The 23,172-nt window shown below is 38.1% G+C and overlaps 1 protein-coding gene across 1 annotated transcript in view; it reads right to left on the bottom strand.

Moving 5' to 3' along the window:
* Positions 1–23,172, bottom strand: part of MSRA (methionine sulfoxide reductase A) — a 293,944-nt gene that overhangs the window by 117,414 nt on the left and 153,358 nt on the right. The window contains exon 4 of the mRNA XM_054821004.1: positions 537–641. Coding sequence (XP_054676979.1) covers positions 537–641 — 105 coding nt within the window. The remainder of the gene's footprint in view (positions 1–536; positions 642–23,172) is intronic.

Raw genomic sequence — 23,172 nt, 5'->3', positions numbered from 1 at the left:
AAGATAAATTAAATCAAATGGTTCGAATAAGGCAAACAGCTAGAATGCTCTACTTTCGCCTCTACACACCATCTCTTACCTCTTTTTGTTTCCTTTTTCGAATCATAAAAGATATTCACTGCCATTGAAAAATATAAAAAACAAACAAAAATTTTTATGAAGGATAAAGGTCTTTGGCACAAATAAAATGACCAGCTCCGAAGCTGCGAAGAAATATGCTTTAATTTAAGAGACAAAAGATAGCGTTACAGAAGAAATTGTCATAATCAAAGTAAAAAAAAAAAAAATTTCTATTGTCTACTGTGCCCCTCTGTGGGAATTTTCCCAGCACAGACAGCTGTAAAGGAGGAGGGGTATTGTGAGTTTCTGTACTCTCATTCTCTCGCTCCCTCTCTTTCTCTGTCAATAAATGTCTGCAATCATATTCTTGAGCTCCAGTGTGATTTCAAGGTTCATCTATTCCATGCAGCTCAAACACTAATTATCCCAGCTGTAATTAGTAAGATAATTAAATACTGGCTCACTCATCACTCTACCTTGTGTCGGGTCATGATTCTCCCAGAAGACCTTGAGCAGTTTCTCAAAGCTGATGTTTTCTGGCTGATATACTACTCGTACAGCCTCTGTGTGGCCAGTTTTACCTTAAAAGACAAAATAAAATCAGACATTATTAGTGACAATTAGCTAGAGCATATCTATGTTTTTTATATCTCAGATTCAAATCACAATCCTTTGTTTTCCTTTTTATTCCTAAAGGTGTTTTGATTTACCATCATTTACACTTAAGCCTTTTTACACAATATTTTATATATGTGTCAACTCTAGGATGTCTGCTAGTTTGGACAAAGCCATCATGAAATAAACTATCCAGAGAGGCAATAAGGTAAGACAGTGATATTATTACAGTAGTTTGTCAGCTTACAGGAAAAATGAATTGAATTAAATTTTTAAAAAATGAATAGCTCTTAAATATTTGTAACTGACAACTAGTAAAATATTTCAAAATATTCTAAATACAACATTAAAATATGAGAACTTGTATGTCTAAGTTGTCTTGACAGTATAAAACTGGGCTTTATTTCCATGAGGTAAGATATGGATAAAATATTTGATTATAAAAACAAATTTCAAGTGTGTGTTTACACAAGATCACACAAATAATTTCAAACTATTTCACATCATGCAAACCACTGATGCCAAATGGCTTCAAAAAGAGTCAAAGAGAGCCTGACTGAACTTTATGACAGCAGATAAAGTTCAAGGAAGATTAGCAGGGGTTACAGCACATTAAAACATATTATTCCTGTTTTTCAGTTACATTATGGGCACGATTTTTTCACTCCTTATGTGTATAATCACTCACAATATTATTAAAAGACCCAGCTTCACAAAATGCAAAGGATCTGGCCACATAATTCATTTCAATTATAACTAATAGATTGATGAGTTCTCAAACACCTCCGGATGAAAGTCCATCGCACTGAATGCTACACAAGCATTTTATACTTTAAACTTTATAAATATTATATATCTTACAATTTATAAATGTAGGCATACTTGTTGTGATAATATATGCATAGATGCGGAAAAAATATCCTATTCTTCAGTTAACTCATAATAAGTAAATAGTAAAAAAAGTAAATTGGACAGAGATCTGCCTTTTGATGGGGATGCAATAAGCCCCTTGATCACACTAGTTCAGGGTTTTATTTCATTTATACCAGCACAAACTTCAGACTTAATAGAATTGTTGAATTTCACGCAGCGCAACAACCAGCTGAATCTGACCCAGTGATGGGTTGTGAATTAGCTGTCACCAAACCAGAAAAATCAGAGACAAAGAGTAATGGAAGAGTGTTCAGTAGAAACACCAATTCAGAACTAAGAGAAATTTGAATTAAAAAAAAAAAAAGAAAAGAAACTAGAAAGAAACAAAAAGGACAGTAGGATGTATTAAAGAGACAGAACAGGGAAAAGTATGACAGCATTATATCAGTTAATGGGGCACCTGAAATGAAGAAAACCTAAATGAGGCACAGAGGGGTGAGCTAGCTGTTAGCAGGGATTTAAAAGACTGGGACTAAATTTAGTCTAGAAAGCAGAAGAGTAAAAGGGGACACATCCGGGATATCTGTAATGAACATTTTCATAAAATCAAATTCCTTCCTACCTGGTACGCTTCACACTACAACAAAGATATGCTCACTGAGATTAAAAGACAAAAATACACAAGTTTGGTGTCGCCCTGTCCACTGGGGTCCTGTCCAGGCAGACGATGGCCCGATTCCTCTGCCACATGCACTACGCCTCTTGAAGTCCGTGGAAGCAACTCATTATCCGAAGCCAAATTCTGATGGCAGGTTAGCAGAAAGGGATCATACATTTAGTGGAATAAAAATACAAGTCAGAGATAATTGGTTTAAGAAAAAAGTGAAATGGTCTTTCTATATTATGGCACGAGCTGATGGTCAGCTTAGGTCAGGGATGGAATTTATGCCAGATTTGATAGTTTAATATGGATTATCAGTGAAAACAATGGGGTTTGCGTTAGCTGAAGCCCAGGTCAAGACTTTTCTTGTTGCTTGTGATAAAGAAGGAGAGCAAACAGACAGTGATTTGTCCAGCTCTCACAAGCCTACATTGTATAACTAAAAAGAGATTAAGGAGTGGCTTCTGACTTCAATTTTTTTTTTTTTTTTTTTTTTTTTTTTGTAAGCCAATGTGAAGCTTATGAAAGGTTCTTATCACTCAGGAGCAAATTGCTTGTCTAAGATGACTAGCTTTAGATCACAAGAGAGTTTCTTAAAGAACTTCAAAACAACAGAGGCATTACCTTTCCTCTCAATTGAAGCAGCAATTACATCTTGTCAACACTGTCTGCTCTGACTAATCCAGAAGTTCAAAGAATCAGCTTTCTTCTTTTCCTCTGAATAAGGAAATAATGGTGCTACTCTGAGAACTATAGCCTGACCTCGAGAAAAAAAATCCTCAGATGTGTGGCTAACAGACTGTTAGAACCTAGAGCATATTTAAAATCAATATTCATCCTCAGAGGAAAAGCGAGGAGGTAATGTTGCTGGTCCTATCAGATTCACCTCTAATTTTCCTCAAAGCCTTTCCACAATCTAGTGGATTTTCTTTCACAATATGATGTGGCTATTTCTACTAAGAACAATCTTAATCATTTGTGGTGAGCACTCCTACTTCCAAACAATTTTAGTGGAAACCATACCAATCAACTGGGTACACGTGAGCAAATAGACAGGTAAAAGGCTCCACAGATTAACCACAAAATTTCCTAGCAGAAGCACAGAGAGAAAACAGCATCAGGGGACAGGAAAAGAAAAAGAGCAATCTCTCCGCAGGTGCAATATGTCCCACAAAAAGGAATCAAAAGATACCACGAGGTTACCCCAAGTAGCATGTGGAAACTACCAGCTCATCGGTGCCAAATATGACTCGGCTGCAGCCAAAGTGGCAAAAGGGAACTTAAATTGGGTTCTCCCTGTTGATCTTATTTTGCTTTTTTGCATTAGGCTTAAGTTTGACAATGAAAAGGGAATAATCACCTTTCAGTTTGGGTTTCACACATTTGGTTTGCACTACAACGCCAAAAGAACAGAGCAGGCATCAAACCAGCCAACCACTCCTCTGTGTTGTAAAAAAATCATTGAAATATTTCTAATCAAATCTTTTCTGTAAGATTTCTTAAAAAGGAGAGGCAGTAATCAAAGAGAAACAATAAACCCACTTGTTCTCAAAAAAGCTGCATGTCTTTTAACAAGAAATTTAACAGGCTAACACTAAGCAGCTGAAATGATTTAAAATGATCAGTGATAGTCTATTCCTCCAGTGATACTCAGCTCTTCACCTTAGTGCCTCCTTCAGAATTTCTTAGGAAAGGTCCATTTATATTAAGTCAGAGTCACGGTGTCCTCGGTTCACCTATTGCTTTTAATTAGCTGCTCTTTAATATCCCACGGTAAAAGCATGCTTCACTTTAAGTTACAAAAGTTTTAACGAGTATGAACATTTCTAGAAGCCTTCTCCCCAAAAAAGCTCAGTATGTGAACCATGTTTTTTAAATAATGTATTGAATCGCTAAATATAATTTCATTTGCTGTTAACTGCGCAAATAGAAATCCTTTATTTATAGGTGCCATTATCGGATTTCCAGTTATGGTGCTCAGTTCTCCTTCAGCTTTAGAAGGAGCTTAGCCATTGAAGAACCTCGCTGCAGATGATAAGACTTTATTACACCGTGGCAGAGAGGGCTGTGTGCCAACAGCAGATTGTCTGTTTATCCTATATCCATTTCCCACTTAGAAAACATAGCCGCTCTCAGAGGATTAGCTACAGTGAGCTCTTTCAGTGGGGATTCAAACTCTGGCAAAAATGTTCCTGTAAAGAGCAACAGAAAAAGACATCTGAGTGACACCTCAGTGCTCCTTTTCAATTTTTTTTCTTCCTAATAGTGTTTAGATTTTCACCTTCTTAATCATCTCCCAGGTGAGTGCCCAAGCCGACGGATTATAGAAGCGAACTCATTCTTTTTAACTTGCTGTATCCAGTAAGCATTTAATTATTTCCGGCAAAGTGGAACGACTTCAAAGGGCTGGTTTGAGAGCACCTTACCTGTGAATACCCAGCCACCCAGCAGCTACGTGACATGTGGGCTTCATCTCTATCTAGTCCAGCCCTGGGTGAATTACATTATAAAATTCAAGCGACGCCAAAACTATTCCCTTCTGCCCCACTTTAATAAAAAAGGACTTGCCTCTCTTTACCCGCTGGGCCCGAATCTAGGAAATGTCTAAATATAACGTAAAGAAATGGGTGGCAGATCTTCAGCTGATGCACATTTCAGTGCTTATTGATTTTGGAGCTAAACCAATTTGTGCTAGCTAAAGCCTAGGCCCTAGTGAATATGCAAAGTATTCCATGAAAAAGGAGTAGGTCTTTTGAGCATCTGTTTCTCCAAACTAGGCTGGGAATTTTTATTATGTTGTAGTTATCGCTAATAAAATTTCCAGTTTCTTCCTAAAACAGCAATATGTTAAACAAACAAGGGGTTCAACACTAACACACTGAGAACCCACACTGTGGGGATCTACTTAACTGCTACCTTTTCACTTTCAAAGTAACGAAATAACCGCAGATTGATAGATTTTTTAAGAAGGGGTCATTATGATAATTTTATTTGACTGCCTGCCTGACACAGATGACAGAATTTCACTGGAGCAGGCCCGTATTTTGTACTTAGAAAAGTAACAGCTCTTGACTCAAAGAACCCAATGGACAGAAAATCCACCAGAAGTCAAGGTAACTTCATCTAGTGGTTAGTACCTCTCACTTTTAAAACAAACAAAGAAGAAAAACAAAGACAACAAACATTTTATTTATTACCTGAGTTTGTTTATTTACATATCTTTCTGTGCAGCCAAAGACTACTAGGAAATCATCCCTTATCTTTTTTTCTGAATATTTTAAGTGAATCAATAGAATCATAAATCATTTTGGTTGGAAAAGACCTTTAAGATCATCAAGTCCAACCATTAACCTCACCCTGCCAGTCCAACTGCTAAACCATGACCCCAAGCACCACATCTCCACATCTTTGACATACCTCCAGGGATGGGGACTCCACCACTTCCCTGGGCAGCCTATTCCAGTGCCTGACAACTCTTTCAGTGAAGACATTTTTCCCAATCTTCAATCTAAACCTCCCCTGGCACAACTTGAGGCCATTTCCTCTTGTCCTATCGCTTGTTACTTGGGAGAAGAGACCAACACCCACCTGCCTACAACCTCCTTTCAGGTAGTTGCAGAGAGTGACCAGGTCTCCCCTCAGCCTCCTGTTCTCCAGGCTCAACAACCCCAGTGCCCTCAGCCGCTCCTCATCAGACTTGTGTCCAGACCCTTCACCACTTGGTTGCCCTTCTCTGGACACGCTCCAGCACCTCAATGTCCTTCTTGTAGTGAGGGGCCCAAAACTGAACGCAGAACTCAAGGTGCGACCTCACCAATGCCGAGTACAGGGGGACAATCACTGCCCTGGTCCTGCTGGCCACACTATTTCTGATACAATACAATCTATCTAATTAATCTGTTGTACAATCATTTTTTTATTATTATTTTTGAGAACATAAGAACGTACTAGTTCAGACCGCCAGCCTCTCTCTGGCCATGGCCATAAGCAGATGCCCAGGGAAGGACTGAAAAAGCGTACGTGGTATCTCTACTACACTATATGTGAAGAACCAACTGCCTTCATCTGAACTTCGCTCCCACTGGCTTCTTCTGAGAGCCCCTCATAGTTATGCTCGCAGAGATGGTGAGCAGCCCGTCCCTACACATTCCTATCCTGCAACTCATCGTTTCTGGACTACTGTTCAGATTTTCAGGGTGATTTTCCCACTGTTGGGAAGAAACTGTAAAATATATTCAGGCATACAATGGCACTAACATGCGGCTACTCTTTTTTTACTTTCTTCTTTATATTTCCAATAACTTTAATGACTTTGTTAGCATTGAACTAGGAGATAATGTTTGGTTTATTATCCACTGTGAATTTCTGCTTTAGAAAATATAATGCTTTACCTTCTCAGTGTGATCCATGCTCTTTTATACAGTTGTATTAAAATATGTCAATCTTATACAGCAAGAAGCCAATTTATCACTGTCGGCCAGCCAATCTTGCAGTTGTTAATCAAAATACAATTTTCCATATGTTCTAGAAACTTCTGCCTGGACCACAGGAAATCAGGTCTCTTCTAGTGCCTACAGAAAGTAACACATCCAGTAGCTATGATGTGGTGCATACATCTAAAGAAGGAATTTTCTCAAATTTTATTTATTTGTTTTAGTAGAGGACAGATTAATTATACAGTAAATGAAAATTTAAAAAGATAAGAAAATTGCTGATAGAACAATGAACTGCTGTAAAATGCATTTGTGGTGATTGTTAGAATCACTTAGGTTTTTTACCCCATCAAATCAAAAATAGGAGAATAGGTGACAGGGAAAAATGGGGTAGCAAGTGCTGTTATTGATAATTTTTTCACAGAAATTGAGTCACATTTTTCAGTAAAACTAGCTGAATTAATTTAAAGGAGAAAAAGAGTATTGCTTTTTTCTAAAAATCTGCAAAACAAAACTACTAAATGAACCTGGTTTTTATTTGTGAGTATTGAAAATTTATATGGCATAGCTATAAAAAGTTCTTTCTTTTGTTTGCTAAAATCCCATGTATTCTTTAGCAGCAAATCGGTTTTGATTTTAATCAGACACTGAACAGAATATCTGAAAGCAAGACCACTACTACTGACACTTTTTCTATTCTTATTTTTAAAGTAGCTGTACATTGAAGAATCCATAGAAGGAAAAAAGAAAACCACCAAAAAAAACCCCCCTAAAAACCAAAACAATTATATAGCCTATAGGATAAAAGGAGACAGCAAAATTTGTTCACTGGTTATGTCTTCATTAGGCTGAATGTGCACACTACAAGCACTTCAGGAGGCATTACTTTGGGCTCACTCTGGACTGAGTGCTTTTCACAGTTGGAGTGCTCCTAAAGAGTATATTCTGATTTAACTTAACTCAAAAGGATTCTCAGGTTCAAAAAATATCCCAGTGGTTTCTTGCAGATGTCAGTGGAAAGCTTCGTTAGCATTTCTAGTGGGAGAAATGTCTGCGTCCTAGGGAAATCGGTTTGGTTGCGATAGGTGAGAAGGGATACCTCTGTTTTGAGTCGTGTTCCTTTGCAAGCCAAGCTGCAGCAGAGATGACTGAACTGGATGAACCACATCATCTTACGGATTAGTCTGACATTGCCCCTGTCAATGCAACAGAATATCTCATGTGGCATTCAACTGAAGAAAAAATGTTGAAGATAGGCATATAATTAATGCCAGTCAACATGGTTGTATGGAATGTCATAGAATCATAGAATCATAGAATGGTTTGGGTTGGAAAGGACCTTAAAGATCATCCAGTTCCAACCCCCTGCCATGGGCAGGGACACCCTCCACTAGACCACGTTGCCCAAAGCCTCGTCCAACCTGGTCTTAAACACTTCCAGGGATGGGGCATCCACAACCTCAATATACCTAATATAGGTCTTGTCAGCCAAGCTCGATTTCATTCTCTCATGAAATTACAAGTCTAGTTGTAATAAATGTAGGATGTAATAGCATGGATGTAATAGACTTGGACTTTATTAATGCATTTGACTTATTACTTCATGACAGTCTGATTAAAAAATTAGCACTATACAATATCAATAGTGCACATGTTAAATGGCTTAAGAATTGTCTAAATGACGGTTCTAAAAAAATTGTCTAAAGGGAACAAGCACTGAATGGCAGCATTTTTATCTGTCCTCTGCAGGGATTGGTACAAAGTCTGTTGCTGTTAAAGTCTTGCATCAGTAATTTTAAAGAAATAAAAAGTCTCAACTTACAGAATCTGTGGATAACTCAGATGAGAAGGGTGATAGGATAGTCTTCTAAAGTGCAATACTTGCTGCGCTGGGCTCGTTCAATCAAAAATGAATTAAAATGTATTAAAAACAGTCACACGTAAAATGTCTACATAAGGGAACAAGTGACACACACCATACCTGCAAATGGGGAACAATCTCTGAGGAAAGTGCAAGGGTGGCATTAGACAAGCAAGTAAATATGGAATTTCATTGCTATATTGCAATAAAATGGGAGAGTGACTGAATTGGGATGCCTAAGTAAAAAAGAGGTTGGTAGGAACAGCACCAGAGAGATCAATCCTGACATTAAGTAGATCCTCAAAAATAGTTTCAGTGACAGCTACAAAGAACATGATATGTTTAGCCTTTCAAAATGAAAACCCGGAGGTTTTTAATTAACAGATATAAGCATCTTCTCAGGAAGAGAATGACTAAGTGCAAAAGGAGTCTTTGAACAAGCAATGAAAAGGCATATCAAGAGCCAGTGGTAGGAATGGAAACCAGGGAAACTCAGATGGAAAAGTACGCACATATTTCAGATACTGAAGTCGGTTATCTGCTAGAAAACACTACGTGGCTCAATTACACCATTGGATCATTCGGTGTTCCTATAAACCTACGTTCTATAAACCAAAGGAAGGGGTTGATTCTTCATCTCCTGATGTTTTCAAATCAAATCAGATTTCCTTCTGGGAGAGGCACTTCAGACAAATACCAGTTAAACTTAAAGGAAAAAGTTATAGGGCTTAATAAAATAGTATCTGGATGAAACATAATGACCTATGATATAAAAGATGTCAAATTAAATAATGCAGTAAGCCCTTACCAGCCTTAAATGCTGTGTGAATATATGAGCGAATTGCCCCTCTTTTTCCTTTGTTCACTTAGCTTTAACAAAGCCTTTCTATCCCAAACACTGTTATCTGTACAAAGAGTTGGGACTTTTATATTATCTCCTTTTCATCGTGGTTGATGAGGTAGACTCTAACCTAACTACAATTTCTATATGATCTTTATAAAGGTCAGTTAAAATCTTTCAGCTACAGTGTTGGGAACAGAAGGACACCACATTGCCACATTTACAAAGTTCTTAAATATTTAACAGCCCAAATTTAACCCTAAACTTACACATCAGATGGTCGGAGCCTTTACATGTCCATAAATTGTGTTTACTGACAAACCAGTTAGGCTTGGCACCAAGGAAATGCAATGCCAGGCTTGTAACATCCAGCCTGTGTGAATCCGAACGCTAGATCAGGTGAATATAGAACAAAACGAGTGGTCACGCAAATGAGAAACGCTGGCTTTAAGTTAGGACATATTAATTACAACATTAATTAATAACATGAAAGATTAAATAAAGAAGGGGTAACGGGAATCGCAGAACCTTAGCCTCATAACTAACAGCAATCTTGTATTATTGACAGCATCTTACATTGCCGTGGAGCCAAGAATTAGGGCATAACTGGTTTATACTGCACGTTTTCTGTAAAAATGGCATGCTAAAATAACCATTGCTCTTACAAAAACTTTAAACTTTGCTCTTGGAAACAAAAACATTTCTTGCGGACTTTCAAACACTGAAAAATCACAATGCAGCTCATGAAAAGGTCAAAAATGTGGTCAGATGAACACACAATGGTACAATGAAGATGCTGCACTGAAGACAGGTGGTTTTGAAAAATGTCACTGAATTTGTCACTTTCCTCGCTGGGACCAAAACGCTTAGTAGCATAAAGCATTACAAATCATTCCATTTTCTTCCCTAGACTAGGATCCAAGCTTTGGGAAAGTATAACAAAATACAGTGTCCATCATTTTTTATTCCAAATATATTTATTTCCATGGCCTCAAAGAAAGCACAAGAAAATCTACTACTTGTTCCAAAGCCTTCCTAAAGGCACAGTAACAGCACAATATACGGTTTTGATTTAACTATATATTAACACTATATCTTTTGTTTATATGATGTTTATAAGAGGACTGAAAATCCACAACACATTTATTATATTTTCCCCACTCATTTTATATGGAAGATAATACTAGAATTTTAGTTCATCACCTTCTACTTTGACATTCCTCAAAGTTGCTGCATTTCATGTGTGTATTTCTCTACACTGTATTAGATACTAAGCATATCAGTAATAGAGAAAAAAACTCAAAATAAGAGAAGACTTTTTTTTTTAATACAGAGTCTCCTAAGGAAAAAGTATGTCCAAAGTCCATGACGAACCCGCTATCAAATGAATGCAAATATACTCTCCTGACGAAAATTATTCATATTACAGGAAGGATTTAGTGGTCCACAACGCTAGATTCTGTGTTTGGGGACAATTCAATCTCAAACTGCTCAACTTAGGTTTCTATCGGATACTTTGGATTGAGTGAATTTAGTTTCCTCAGAAGAAAAAAATGTTATTCAGAACTGAAGTCCTCGTATTCTGCAGTCCTACTCACTCGCTTTGCCTTGAATTAATTCCTTATCTGACATACTTGTGCCTAGTAGGTCAGATAAAAAAAAGTCTATTAAGGAACATAAGAAGACTACTGTAACAAAGCTGTGAGAAACTGAAATACCATAAAAGACTGTCTTTTAATCACATACATGCTTTTTTTTTAAATTATAAACACATTGATTCATTGATCAGTATTATGTATACAGGTCATTCTTGAACAAAGTAAAAAAGGAATATGGCAATAGAAGAGAATTGGGGACAGAATAAGACCTTGGGGCGTCCAACTTAAACTCATTGCCCTTTGCTTAGGGAGTAAGACCCGTACCTAACTGCAGCTCAGATTTTGGCCACTAACTAAAGCACAAGATTTAATACCCCACCACATGACATTCCACACAGCTTTAGTCTGCTTCTGGTATCATCGATTTCTGCTTTCATACAGTTATGAATTTAGTAGCTCAGAAGATTTTTTCGTTGCAAATCTCCTTTGAAAAATTAAATTAATGAAATTATGTTGACATTTTTTATCATAACAGATAAACACAGTGAATAAAGAGCTGCTCAGGAAATATATCCTGTTCTCCATGGGCATGAAAAACTTTGAGGATAAAAGATTAATACTACGTAACAGTTGCACCATGCCTTCGTCCGAAAGACTTCAAAGTACTTTCTAAACTTGGATTCCATTATCCCCATTTTGCAGATCATAACCCACCAGCACATTGTGTTCTTCATCATTAATTTTCCATACATGCAACACAATTTCTCTAAATACTACAAGCCCTGGCCTGACAGCATTTCTGTCCTTTTAAAACTCAAATGCAAAACCTTACCTAATATAAATATTTAGTGTGGGGCAAAGGGAAACAATACTACCATGCTTAGAAAATAAAGAAAATCAGTTTTTTCATGATGTGTGGAAAATACATGGTGATGCAATTTTGACTTCAGGTAAGAATTTCATACCGTAATAATTTGGCTATACTACCTACTATTTCCAGAAAAAAAAATCTTTTCTAACATGCTCAGTAAATCGGATGCTATCTTCAGCTGCATGAATTTAAGAACTAATTCAGTTGTGCCACGAAGGCATGTAGTTTATCTGAGATGGACCACATGGGTGAGGTGGCAGACTGTGATCATTTCAGCAATGGAATTGTGTATAATGACTAAATCCTGACTGAATTCTAAAAATGCTGCCTCAGTTGCTGCCTTGGTGGGTGTGAAGTCAGACAAGGGCTTTAGGACTTGTGTCATGTCCTTCCCTTGCCAAAGTCAACAGAGAGTCGTAATACCAACAGCTTCCAAAGTGAAGTACCCTAGGACAAGAAGATGACTGCAAAATGAGGGAAGATGGTTGACACATTGAAATTTTCCTTAAAGAGCAGTGAATAAACTGAATATTAATACAATTCTCGAAAAGCTTTGAGAGACAGAGAAACAAAGGACAAGTCTTTGAAGAGCAGGAACCTTCTGACCGCTGCATCTGCTAGGAATAGAGGCAGCTGATTGCAGAGAGCAAAGACTGACTCAAGAGCGATTCTCCAGAGCCCATCCTAGCAGCACAGACTGCTTAAGTGGGCGCAAGAACCTAAAAAACCACTAAATCACACGATCACAAATGATTAGGAAGCTGAGACCATTATTTCTAGATTGCATTTCAGTTTGCCTGAATATTTATGCTTCTTGTAACTCTGAAAGCAAAAATAAAATAAAATAAAATAAAATAAAATAAAATAAAATAAAATAAAATAAATAAAGTCAAAGAGTAGAAGTGTTCAATACCCTGAGTATTGCTGTCTCCTATAAAGCTTTATTTGTTTGCTTCAACTGTGACTTGTTCCTGAGAAGGCAAATGGAAACGAAGAATTCCCTTTTGGTTGGAAAGGGAGTGATGTTCCAGAACTGCAAGGAGGCTCAGGATCAGGAGCTAGAGAGACCCAAGTCTGCAGAAAAGAGTCTTAAGAAGACCTTTGTTCACAAAAATGGCTGTAATATCCCAAACCACAGCACTATTGGGGCTCTGCTCTGGTACAGAAAAAGCATAGAAGGAAAAGTGAAGAATATATATCTCTCTCTCAATAAAATACTTAGAGTCAGTACTGAAATCCAGCTTTAATCTGTAAAGGGAATATTTTTTTATGTCAATTTAGCAGAAAATATGATCAATTTTTTGCTTTAAAGTTTAGAGCTTTTAGCTGCAAAGCCTCTACACTACAGTTACGCAACACACAGAATTTCCTTAAATAAATGGGTAGGCAAGGGATAATAGAAATGTGAAGAATATGCCATGCATTGAGACCAACTTTGAAAAGAGATAAATGGAGGTAAATATAATACCTAGGGACATCTGTTTATAGCAATCTCAGTGTAAGGATTTGGAAAATATTGAATAATCTGGAACATGAAAAAGAAGAAATGAGAGTAAGATATCAAAATTTCTATTCTTTTCCATAAGACTAACAAAAATTAGTTTTATCCTTTTCTCTCTAGAGTGATTTCAGTAAGAGGTTACTACTCTGAGGAGAGGTCTGAATGCAAGGTTAGATTTCTGAAATATGCCAACTCTTGGTCTGTGACAATCTGAACATCGACATAGTGCTTGGGAGAAAACTGTACCTATCTTAATAGCTGAGAATTGTAGGCTAGAACGCAAAAAAAAAGGGACAAATTGCTATATTCGTACTCTGAAAGCTTCTCTTTCATATCTAACTTTTATTAAACTAATCTGACAGTTATATGATTTACATAAATAAGATCGGGATGATGATTTCCCTCATGATTTCCCAAAAAACAAATATGCAAAAAGCAGTACAGGCAACCTGGTTTCACCGGAGACCTCTCACAGACATCAAACCCAAAAGAGGCAGCGACAGAGCAGAGAACTTCATGACGACAGACAGACACTCGGAGGGCTTCCAGCAAAAAAGACTACTAGGGTGAAAAGTAATTTATACTAGACAAACACTTTTAAGTCCATCAAAACTAATAAAAGAATTATAGAAAGTTCTAAAAATGCCCAAAGCAACCTGTTTTCTGGGAAAGTCTTTAACAGGAACAAACTGTTTAAAAAGATATAATTTTGACAATTTAGATATCTAGAACACAGATATGAGAATGTTGGGGAAAAGTAAGTAGACATTATGCGTAGTGTGATGAAAGACCAACGGGCACAGAGACAACATGGAGCACCTCTCAAAAGGAAAGCAGACTACAGATGTGACAGAGGAACTGCAGAGAAGTACCTTAAGGATGAGGAAAAAAAATCTTCAAGTCAAAAAGATTAAAATTATATTTAGTTATTTCATTTACAGTGCCTTGGCAAAACTATATCTTCCCTGTAAGAGCTGTTGAACATCTACTATTTATTTGAAATATATCTATTGCCCCTCTTAAAGTGATACTCCTGAAAGATTATTGATGGAGAGGGCTAAAAATGTGCCCAGGGTAAGTATCAAAAATTGCAGTAAGGTCAGAGACAGGTAAACCAGAAATGTCCAGTCTTTGGTGGGTGGTACAAGTGTCTGCCAAAAGCAAGAAAGGGGAGTTCAAATCAGAAAAGGTGAAAAGGTTGGTTGGTTGGTTGATTAAAAAAAAAAAAAATTATTTAAAAAACTTTAAACTGTGATAACTAAATGAGTTTGAATGTAGAAGATTGAACTGGTAGAGAATGCCAGGATACTGCAGAGAGCTCTCTGAAAACAGGTTAGCAACTGCACAAGTTAAGGTTAATCAGGGAAATGGAGCGCACTTACATTCCCAGCCTCCCAAAGAACCCTATCTGATAGAAACCATAGCGCTCTTGTACCTGTGCTGATCCGTGACATCACAAAACATTTTGCCAAATGATGCCATAGGCGACAGCCTGGTAATCGGGATGTTGTGAAGACTAAGTCAGCAGCTGTTCTGGTGTTACCTCTCAGCTGGCCCAAGGCACCTCTTCGTCCTCCATGAGGGAACCATGAATTGTTCTCCATTAACTGTAGAGCGTTGAGGCACACTCAGGAAATTTTTTGATTTGCTTTATTCATGAAGATAAAACCAGTGACACTAGCAATGGGTTTCTTACAATGACAGCTCCTCCTGAGGACCCTACTGAGTGTACATTAGAGCAATGGGTTGTCTTTCTGCTAGAAAATAACATCTCCTCCCTTTCCTGCCTTATTTCATTCTCATAATACCTGGATATTACATTGCAAATTGCAGCTGCCATCTCACTGTGCAAGGCGCTGTAAACATACAGAATAAGAGACAGCCCTGCCACCCGCTAAAACGGCTGGAAAGAATTAACAGTTCCTTGACTGCAAGTTTATTATTCCCAACTGTCCTCATGAAGGTCCCCACAACGAGAAGAGGCAGCTTGTTCTTTGACCAGCATCATTTGAGACTACACGAATGTTTCAGAATATTACATTTCTGATTATGGTAAGTGGAATTCTTCATTCCTAGAATATCACCCTGAGCATAAAACCCCACTTAGCGATGACAAGCATCTTCTTAAGGACACCGTGAAAAATATGCTGGGTAGTGCCATAGGTTTCACAAAGACCATTAACCACTGGAAACAGATCAAACGCCAGCTAATATATTTCTACAGCTGCATGACCCATATTTGAGATCAGGTTTAAAAAATAAAGGCAAGTAGATCAATCATTAGCCTTTAATAAATCTTTACAGATATTGCACTTTTTTGTGGCAAACCTTTCAGACATTATTAATTCTCACCCCAATTTGAATGAATGGCTGTGCCAATGCTTAACCTCAAGAAGTCACGTAAAATGAATTATTACTGGTGATTAATTATGCTGTAATAAGCCAATAAGAGCAACCTTTATTTCGGCCACTGATGAAATTAATTACAACTGACTCCAGTAAACAGTTTACTGTTTATACTGCTACTTACACATAACAAAAAAATATTTTTGCTTTTTTTGCTAAAATGTAAATGTTATACATCACATCAGACCAGTGAAAGCATTCACTTCCCGCTTAAACCTAATGAACATTCATTGTATTTGACTATCCATTATTTCTATCCAACCAGGCACAACTCAAGAGTTTTAAATTACAGGTCACTTGTATCCTCTCTAAAATTCCCATTTAAATGGGAGCATTTAAGAAAACCAAAGAAATTATTTTTAATTCAAGAGAAGCGAGTATTCCTTGACATTAATTCATCCAAAAAAACCTACCCAATTTGGATGCCCATAAGTACTTAGAAGACAATGAGAAAAAAAGAGTAATTGTTAATCTATTAAAAAAAAAAAAAAAACAACCCCCAAACTGAAGGAAGTAAGATATTCAAATAATGTGAATCACTGTGCTCGCATTTATGTTTATTGTACAGTACCTACTACTGTGAGATCCATTGGAATTTAATAACGTCAAGTCTGGCAAAGTGAGGGGCACAAACTTCTTTCTCACAGATACCAATCGTTGGAGATATTTCTTTCTCATATAGAGAGAATTGTTATGTGTGATGGAGCCCTGCTTTCCTGGAGATGGCTGAACACCTGCCTGCCATGGGACGTGGGGAATTAATTCCTTGTTTTGCTTTGCTTCCATGCATGGCTTTTGCTTTACCTATTACTCTGTCTTTATCTCAACCCACGAGTTTTTCACTTTCACTCTTCCAATTCTCTCCTCCATCCCACCGGCAGGGAGTGAGCGAGGGGCTACGTGGGGCTGAGCTGCCAGCTGGGGTTAAACCATGACAAATGCCCAGAACCCATAATGGTTTCCAGCTGCCATTGAAAGAATTACTATAGTCAACTCTTACGCTTTGGAGCTTCTACTGCTCAGAAAGTGATATGCCCCCATGACGCTCTATACAACTAGCCAGAGGTATGTTCTGTCTTTCTTCCAATGTTGCCTTCCAGTGAAGCACAGATTCCCCTACAGTGAGGACACGATGGCCCAGTACTCTGCATCTGGCTTACGTGGTCCACACTGCAGGTGAAGGAACAGGAGGAGATCTTTCTCCATGACAGATGGACAATTAATGTGTTTTGCTCTTTTATCTTCATCTCTCACTGTATCTGCAGGAAAGTGAATAGCTTTCCCCTGTGATCATCTAAGCATATTTAATGAATTCTTCTGCTACTAGTGAGGCGTTGAATGCTGACTGTCCTTTTCCACTGCCTGCTCTTGTATGTGGCACATAGTACTACAGTTATCTGAGCTTCAATGTGGAAATATGGGTGAATTGTGAATTGTAGAAGTGTACCATAGCCTGAAGATTAGATTATTTGACGGCCCCGTTAACCATTAATTGTGTGAAACTGTAACTACACATAAGATGATATTGACATTTGCATTTTGGTTTTTTCTGCATGAAGAAGGCCAGATTGTTGGCCACTTCAAGGATGTTGAGAAACTAAGGAGGTACCAAAATGGCAAGGGGCGTACACACACGACCTGCAGGAAGCTGAGTCTGTCAAAGAGGACGCTAAAGGGAAAGCTAATTCCAACACAAAATATTTGATGGGAAGTTACAGCGATGATGTAAATGAAGTCTTCTTTCTTCAGCAGTGATAGACAGTATACCAAGTGGCTGTAAGCTGCAACCTGGAATGTTGAAATTGGACATTAGGAGAACCTTTGTCACCAGGACAGTGCTGCAGTGGAGCACACCGCCCTGTGCACTCCTGTTACCTCCATCCTTGGAGCTTTTCCTGACTTAGCTAGACAAAGCCACTGATGACCTGGTTGATGGTCCTGTTTCAGATGAGAGTTTGGAGTAGACTTCTGCATGTCCCTTCCAACCAGCAACTTCTATGATTCTACACTTTGACAATAATTATGGTAATAAATTACAGCTAGTTCTCTTCATTCTCCATTTTAAATTTATAGACTTATTCTAGCTGAAACAGCACAGTTTGAACATACAAAGAAACTCTGGCATCTTAGTTACCTTTAGCAGAATTTAAGACTATGCGTATACTAGCAAATTAAACAGTACCAGGGAACATTCCCAGGTACTGGGATTAGATCTCTTCAACTGTAAATTATCGGTATGGTCATCTCCATGGCATAGAGTCATACTCTAAATGTCTCTCTCCTCTCCCTACACATGTGTGTGCACGCATACATTTGCACTTATATAATTATTGAGTTGGGACATAAGGAAGGACCACTGGAATCCTCCCCAAAAATGGAGTTTAAGTGTGTGAGTGATGGATTCCCTGTATTATAGGTCACACAGGAGCTAGCACACACTCTTTCAGGATTCATAATGATCATAGAATCAGAAATGTGCGTCGGAGGATGCATGGGTATATATACTCATATAAAATTAACCTCTGATACATTTTATCTTTTCCTAAGCCTAACAGAAGTCTTGGCTCTACGATGCCCTGGACCAGCTGTTATCACTCACATGAGAGCCTCTCCTTTATAAATGCACTGATCTTGTATATCAAATGTGACTTAAAGAAGGGATTAAAAATAAAAAAACCCCAACTTTCATTTAGCAAGCTTATATTAAAAATTAAGAGATGTTAATAAATACTGTGTCTATAAGCTGGTCTAAATCTATCTAAAATGCCCCACAGTGAAGTCTTACATCAGTTATTATTGAAACATTAAATGCTTTTCTTACAGGCTTACAGCAATCAATTTAACTTTCAGTCATCTTGTACCCATATGTGCTGCTCCTGTTGATGAAATGGCTATTAATAAAGGAATAGATGGCTATGAATTAAAGCAAGCTCTACTTAATCACATTAATCCAGAGTATGTTAAAGGCTTCAATTTTCTAAATAATTTTGGGCTTAATGCCTCTGAGATGGGCAGACTGTTCTATTGATGCAGCATCTGGTCCAATTTAAGCTGCATTGTGAAGGAGGAATTGTTAGGCCCCTGCAAAAATAAGGAAGACTGACAGTTTTAGGGATGCAACCAAAACTGCTACAGCTGAGACAAAAGATACTGCAAGATATTGAAAAAGACCTACAACAATTAAAAGGCAGCCCACTGCTCTGCAAATGCAACTCCACTGTTCAGTGAATTGTATATGATTAACTTACTCTTACTGATGGGATGAGTACTCCATACACTTAACCATCACTGTATTTTCCAGTCATTGAACATCCAACAGCTGCTGCTGTGAAATATGTTCACTTACCCATTACATTGGGTTACCAATTAGAGAGGAATTATTTAAAAGGGAATGGCATAACCACTAACACTATCCTTGCATAAGCAGTAATTTCTGGCTTCAGGGTCGGTTGTTCTTTTTGGGTTGTTTTTTTTTTTTCCCCCCAAGGGTTTTTTTATTATTATTATTTTGGTTGTGTCAAGGTAGTAGTTTTACAATGAAATAAGATTTACCTTGGCTTATAGCACTGAAATACTGCTGCATTCAATTAAGGAGCTACAGAAAAAGTGTTTTAAATGCTTCTGGGGGAATAAAAACCTTCATAGGAGAATTAGAGTTTTTTAGAACATTTCTGCAGGAGAAAGATTTTTTTTAAATCTTTATAGAAGGTCTTCAATGAAAGAGACAATATGGTACAGTCCATCCACTGGAAAAAATTAATATTGCCTTTGCTATTACATTTTTGTTACGTTTAATATGTCAAAAAAGTTATAGGGGCACATCTTTCTCTCAGTAATTTCATTATAAATGAAAACAGCAACGCCAATGAATTTAGTGCATTTGCACAATACGTGTAAGCAGTGAACGAAGCCATCAAGTTGTATTCTGCAGAGCTGTAAAAATCTCTGTCTGAAAGCTTATTTCAATCAAATGCAATGTTTTCATGCAATATACAGAGCAGGTTTGCAGGTTTGGGGGGCAGACATTGCATTTATAAGTATGTACACTATTATCACATATTGTAAAATTTGGACAATTACAAAGTGCCCAAAGAAGATTTTATATGATACACTACAGCATCTACCTCTGCATCCTACAGGACTAGAAAGGAATCAGAATTTTAAAATGGAGATTAAAAATTATGTTTAACATAAAACGTTCAGATACATAGTTCCTTTTCAGCTGAATAAAACAATTTAGATATATAAATACCTAAATGTATCAGTCGAAATTCTCTATGACTAGAGAAGAGGAAAAAAAAAACCTTTAGATTTCCCCTTGTCGCCTATGCTTTCCTCCAACACTCACCACCAGAAAAATCCACATAGCTGTATATTTCAAAGCGCTTTATAAGGTAAGATAAAGTATGCCCTTTTTTATAAATGAGGACAATAGGCAGGAAGAGCTGAAGGTCATCCAAGTCAGCCTTGGAGCCGGGAATAGAAGGAAATCAGCTGAGTCTCAAGGTAACAGCCCAGCTGAGGTGCTCCTCCTTCTTTCTGCAACACGTTCTGCTCCGAAGAGCTGCCAGGCAAAGTCCAGCATTAAAACTGCTGCTGAGGAACATGAAAAGCAAGAGCAAGAAAAGGGGAGAAAGCACACACTAACCGAGACCGCGGTGCTGCGTGAGAGAACCTTCCGTTACCCGTTTTCGGTACAAGCGTAATTAAATGGGAAGATCTTCCCCTCCTGCAGGGAAGTTTCATTCCTCGGAGGGGTTTCAGAGGAGGAGAAGGTTGTATTGCTGGTGTGACGATTACAGTGGTAGTTTAGGGATTCTTGAAAGAGGTGAGAAAAGAGGGGGTTATTTTCTCGTAACTTTCTGAAAAAAAGTTACCTGAAAAAGGTTTTATCTGATCTTTATCAAATACAATGGGAGCGGTAGGTCTAATAGGCAACTTGTTCCTCAAACTCCGGGCCATTCTTCTAATTAAGAGCTATTAAATAGGCCTAAGTACAAATAAATAACCACTTATTGTGCCAGTGATATAAAAAGAATTCATCTCTAGGTATAACACTATGGCAACAGCTTTTGTAAGATACTCTTTGACACTGCAGTAGAGCTCCTGTTTAACAATTCAAATGCAGAAATAGGAGAATAAAGGAGGCAAAAAGCAACTAAGTGATACCCCCGCTCACAGATCAACTGTTTTGATGAATTCTGTTCTCACACCTTATATGAACATATCAAGTGTGGCAACATTCTATTTCATGGTAACAATGAACCTGCATGGAGAAGAGTCTATTATCATATTGAAAATAAAGGAATTAGAGAAGAATCAAAGGCAGTAAATAGATGAATATGCAGTAAGTCACTTGGCTTTATACTCAATTGGTCTGCAGACTTTGCCTTCTCTATCTGTTGTGACACTATTTATTTCAGCATCCTTAGTAGAAGATCAAAACCGCCTATTTCAAGAGCAGTAGCAATAAATGCAGTTTTGCTGCAAAAATTGTCCCTTTTTAATTAATTATTTTATTTTCCATAGCTGCCTGAAATAGTCATCCTTCAAGCAGGCCTTAGAAATAATTCTCTTTATTATGGAAAGTTCCTTAAATCCCCACTGCTATATAAAAGATACTGCTAGTCATTAGAGACTCTGGTGGCGTTCAGAGTGTGTGAATCTCTGGGAAAGACCAGGAAGAGTATTTCACTCTTCCTAGTTAATTAGATCTGGAACAGTGGGAGCTGGTACCAAAATATAGCACACCTTTGGTGTGATAGCCCTCAGTTCAAACACCTGCTCAGGAAGTTTGATGGCTGGATCCCAAATGACTCTCAAAATAAGAGACGTACATCTCTGGAGAGCATCCTAACTACCAGGCTAGAGCATGTGCTCAGGAAGCACATTCGTTACTTCTCCTGATGAAGCAAGGCCACTGTGTAGCCACAGATGTAAGCTTATAGAATCATACCATCATACAATCGTACCATCATTTAGGTTGGAAAAGACCTTTAACATCATCGAGTCCAACTGTTAACCTCACCCTGCCAAGCCCACCACTAAACCATGTCCCCAAGCACCACATCTCCACATCTTTGACATACCTCCAGGGATGGGGACTCCACCACTTCCCTGGGCAGCCTATTCCAGTGCCTGACAACCCTTTCAGTGAAGACATTTTCCCTAATCTCCAATCTAAACCTCCGCTGGCACAACTTGAGGCCATTTCCTCTTGTCCTATCGCTTGTTACTTGGGAGAAGAGACCAACACCCACCTGCCTACAACCTCCTTCCAGGTAGCTGTAGAGAGCGACCAGGTCTCCCCTCAGCCTCCTGTTCCCCAGGCTCAACAACCCCAGTGCCCTCAGCCACTCCCATCAGACTTGTGTCCAGACCCTTCACCAGCTTCGTTGCTCTTCTTTGGATGCCCTAAAGCCAGATGGAAGCTTGTTTTCTTCTACTGATTAGGGGAATCTGGGGCAGGGATAAGGAGGAGGGAAAGAAGGGCAAGCTCCTGGAACCTATTCTCATCATTAACATCTTTTTTATATACTTTAAAACAGATTCACGCCAGACACACTGTGGGAAGCCAAATCTAGGATCTCTGTTTTTTTCCTGTGCAAGAATCTCATCGTGTTTGTTTTGGTACTCAACACATTTGCGTTTCGGATCACATGTTGTTGCACATTCAGAAGCAGAAGGAAGAAGAGGTCCCATCCCCATCCAAAATCTGACCTGCTGAATTCATGACAATTGGATCCTACCTTCTTTGCACTTTCAAGCTAGATGCCTAAGTTCAGCTCACAGACTAAGGACACCAGATCCCAGTCTATATTTTTTCATTTAATTTTAGCTTCACTTAAAGACTGGATAACAAAAGCTGGCTGGGAGATTGCATTGTGAGTGCAGAACTCATTACACATTACTCCTGTCTTTGAACATCTTTGAACACCTGCAGAAGGGCTAAACTGTCCCTGAACAGAGAGGAATGAGGCAAGAAATAAAATGAAGCCATTTGTTAAACCAAAATAAATGAAGCGGTGAAAAATAATGGTCCCATCTGCACCTACCACTGGTTCAGGGTCAGTTCTGCAGAAGAAAAGTATACTGCCAAAAACTGAAAGGAGAAGAATGAAATAGAATCCTGACCATTTTCCTCACCACACACAGTCTATTCAGAAAATAATAATAATAACAACAACAACAATATTTAGCAGTCTTGCAATGCTTTGTAGCTTCAAAACACTGCACAAACAGGGCCTAATCAATGAGAGTGGAACTTCTTTTTCCAAGACTTGTTTGCTACTCGGTAGCCACTTTTCTTTTTATCTTATCATCGTATTAACAGACTGAGACGAATTTCTTCCTGATGTAACACCGTTGACATCAGCAGAATTATGTCTAGGATCAATTTGGCCCAATTTAATACTTTCTTAATAGATGATAAGAGTATTATAATGGTGTTCC

Source organism: Grus americana, chromosome 3 (assembly GCF_028858705.1).
Source record: "Grus americana isolate bGruAme1 chromosome 3, bGruAme1.mat, whole genome shotgun sequence".
NCBI lineage: Eukaryota > Metazoa > Chordata > Aves > Gruiformes > Gruidae > Grus > Grus americana.
The sequence above is the reverse complement of the archived record's forward strand: the minus strand, read 5'-3'. Positions and strand labels throughout refer to the sequence as shown.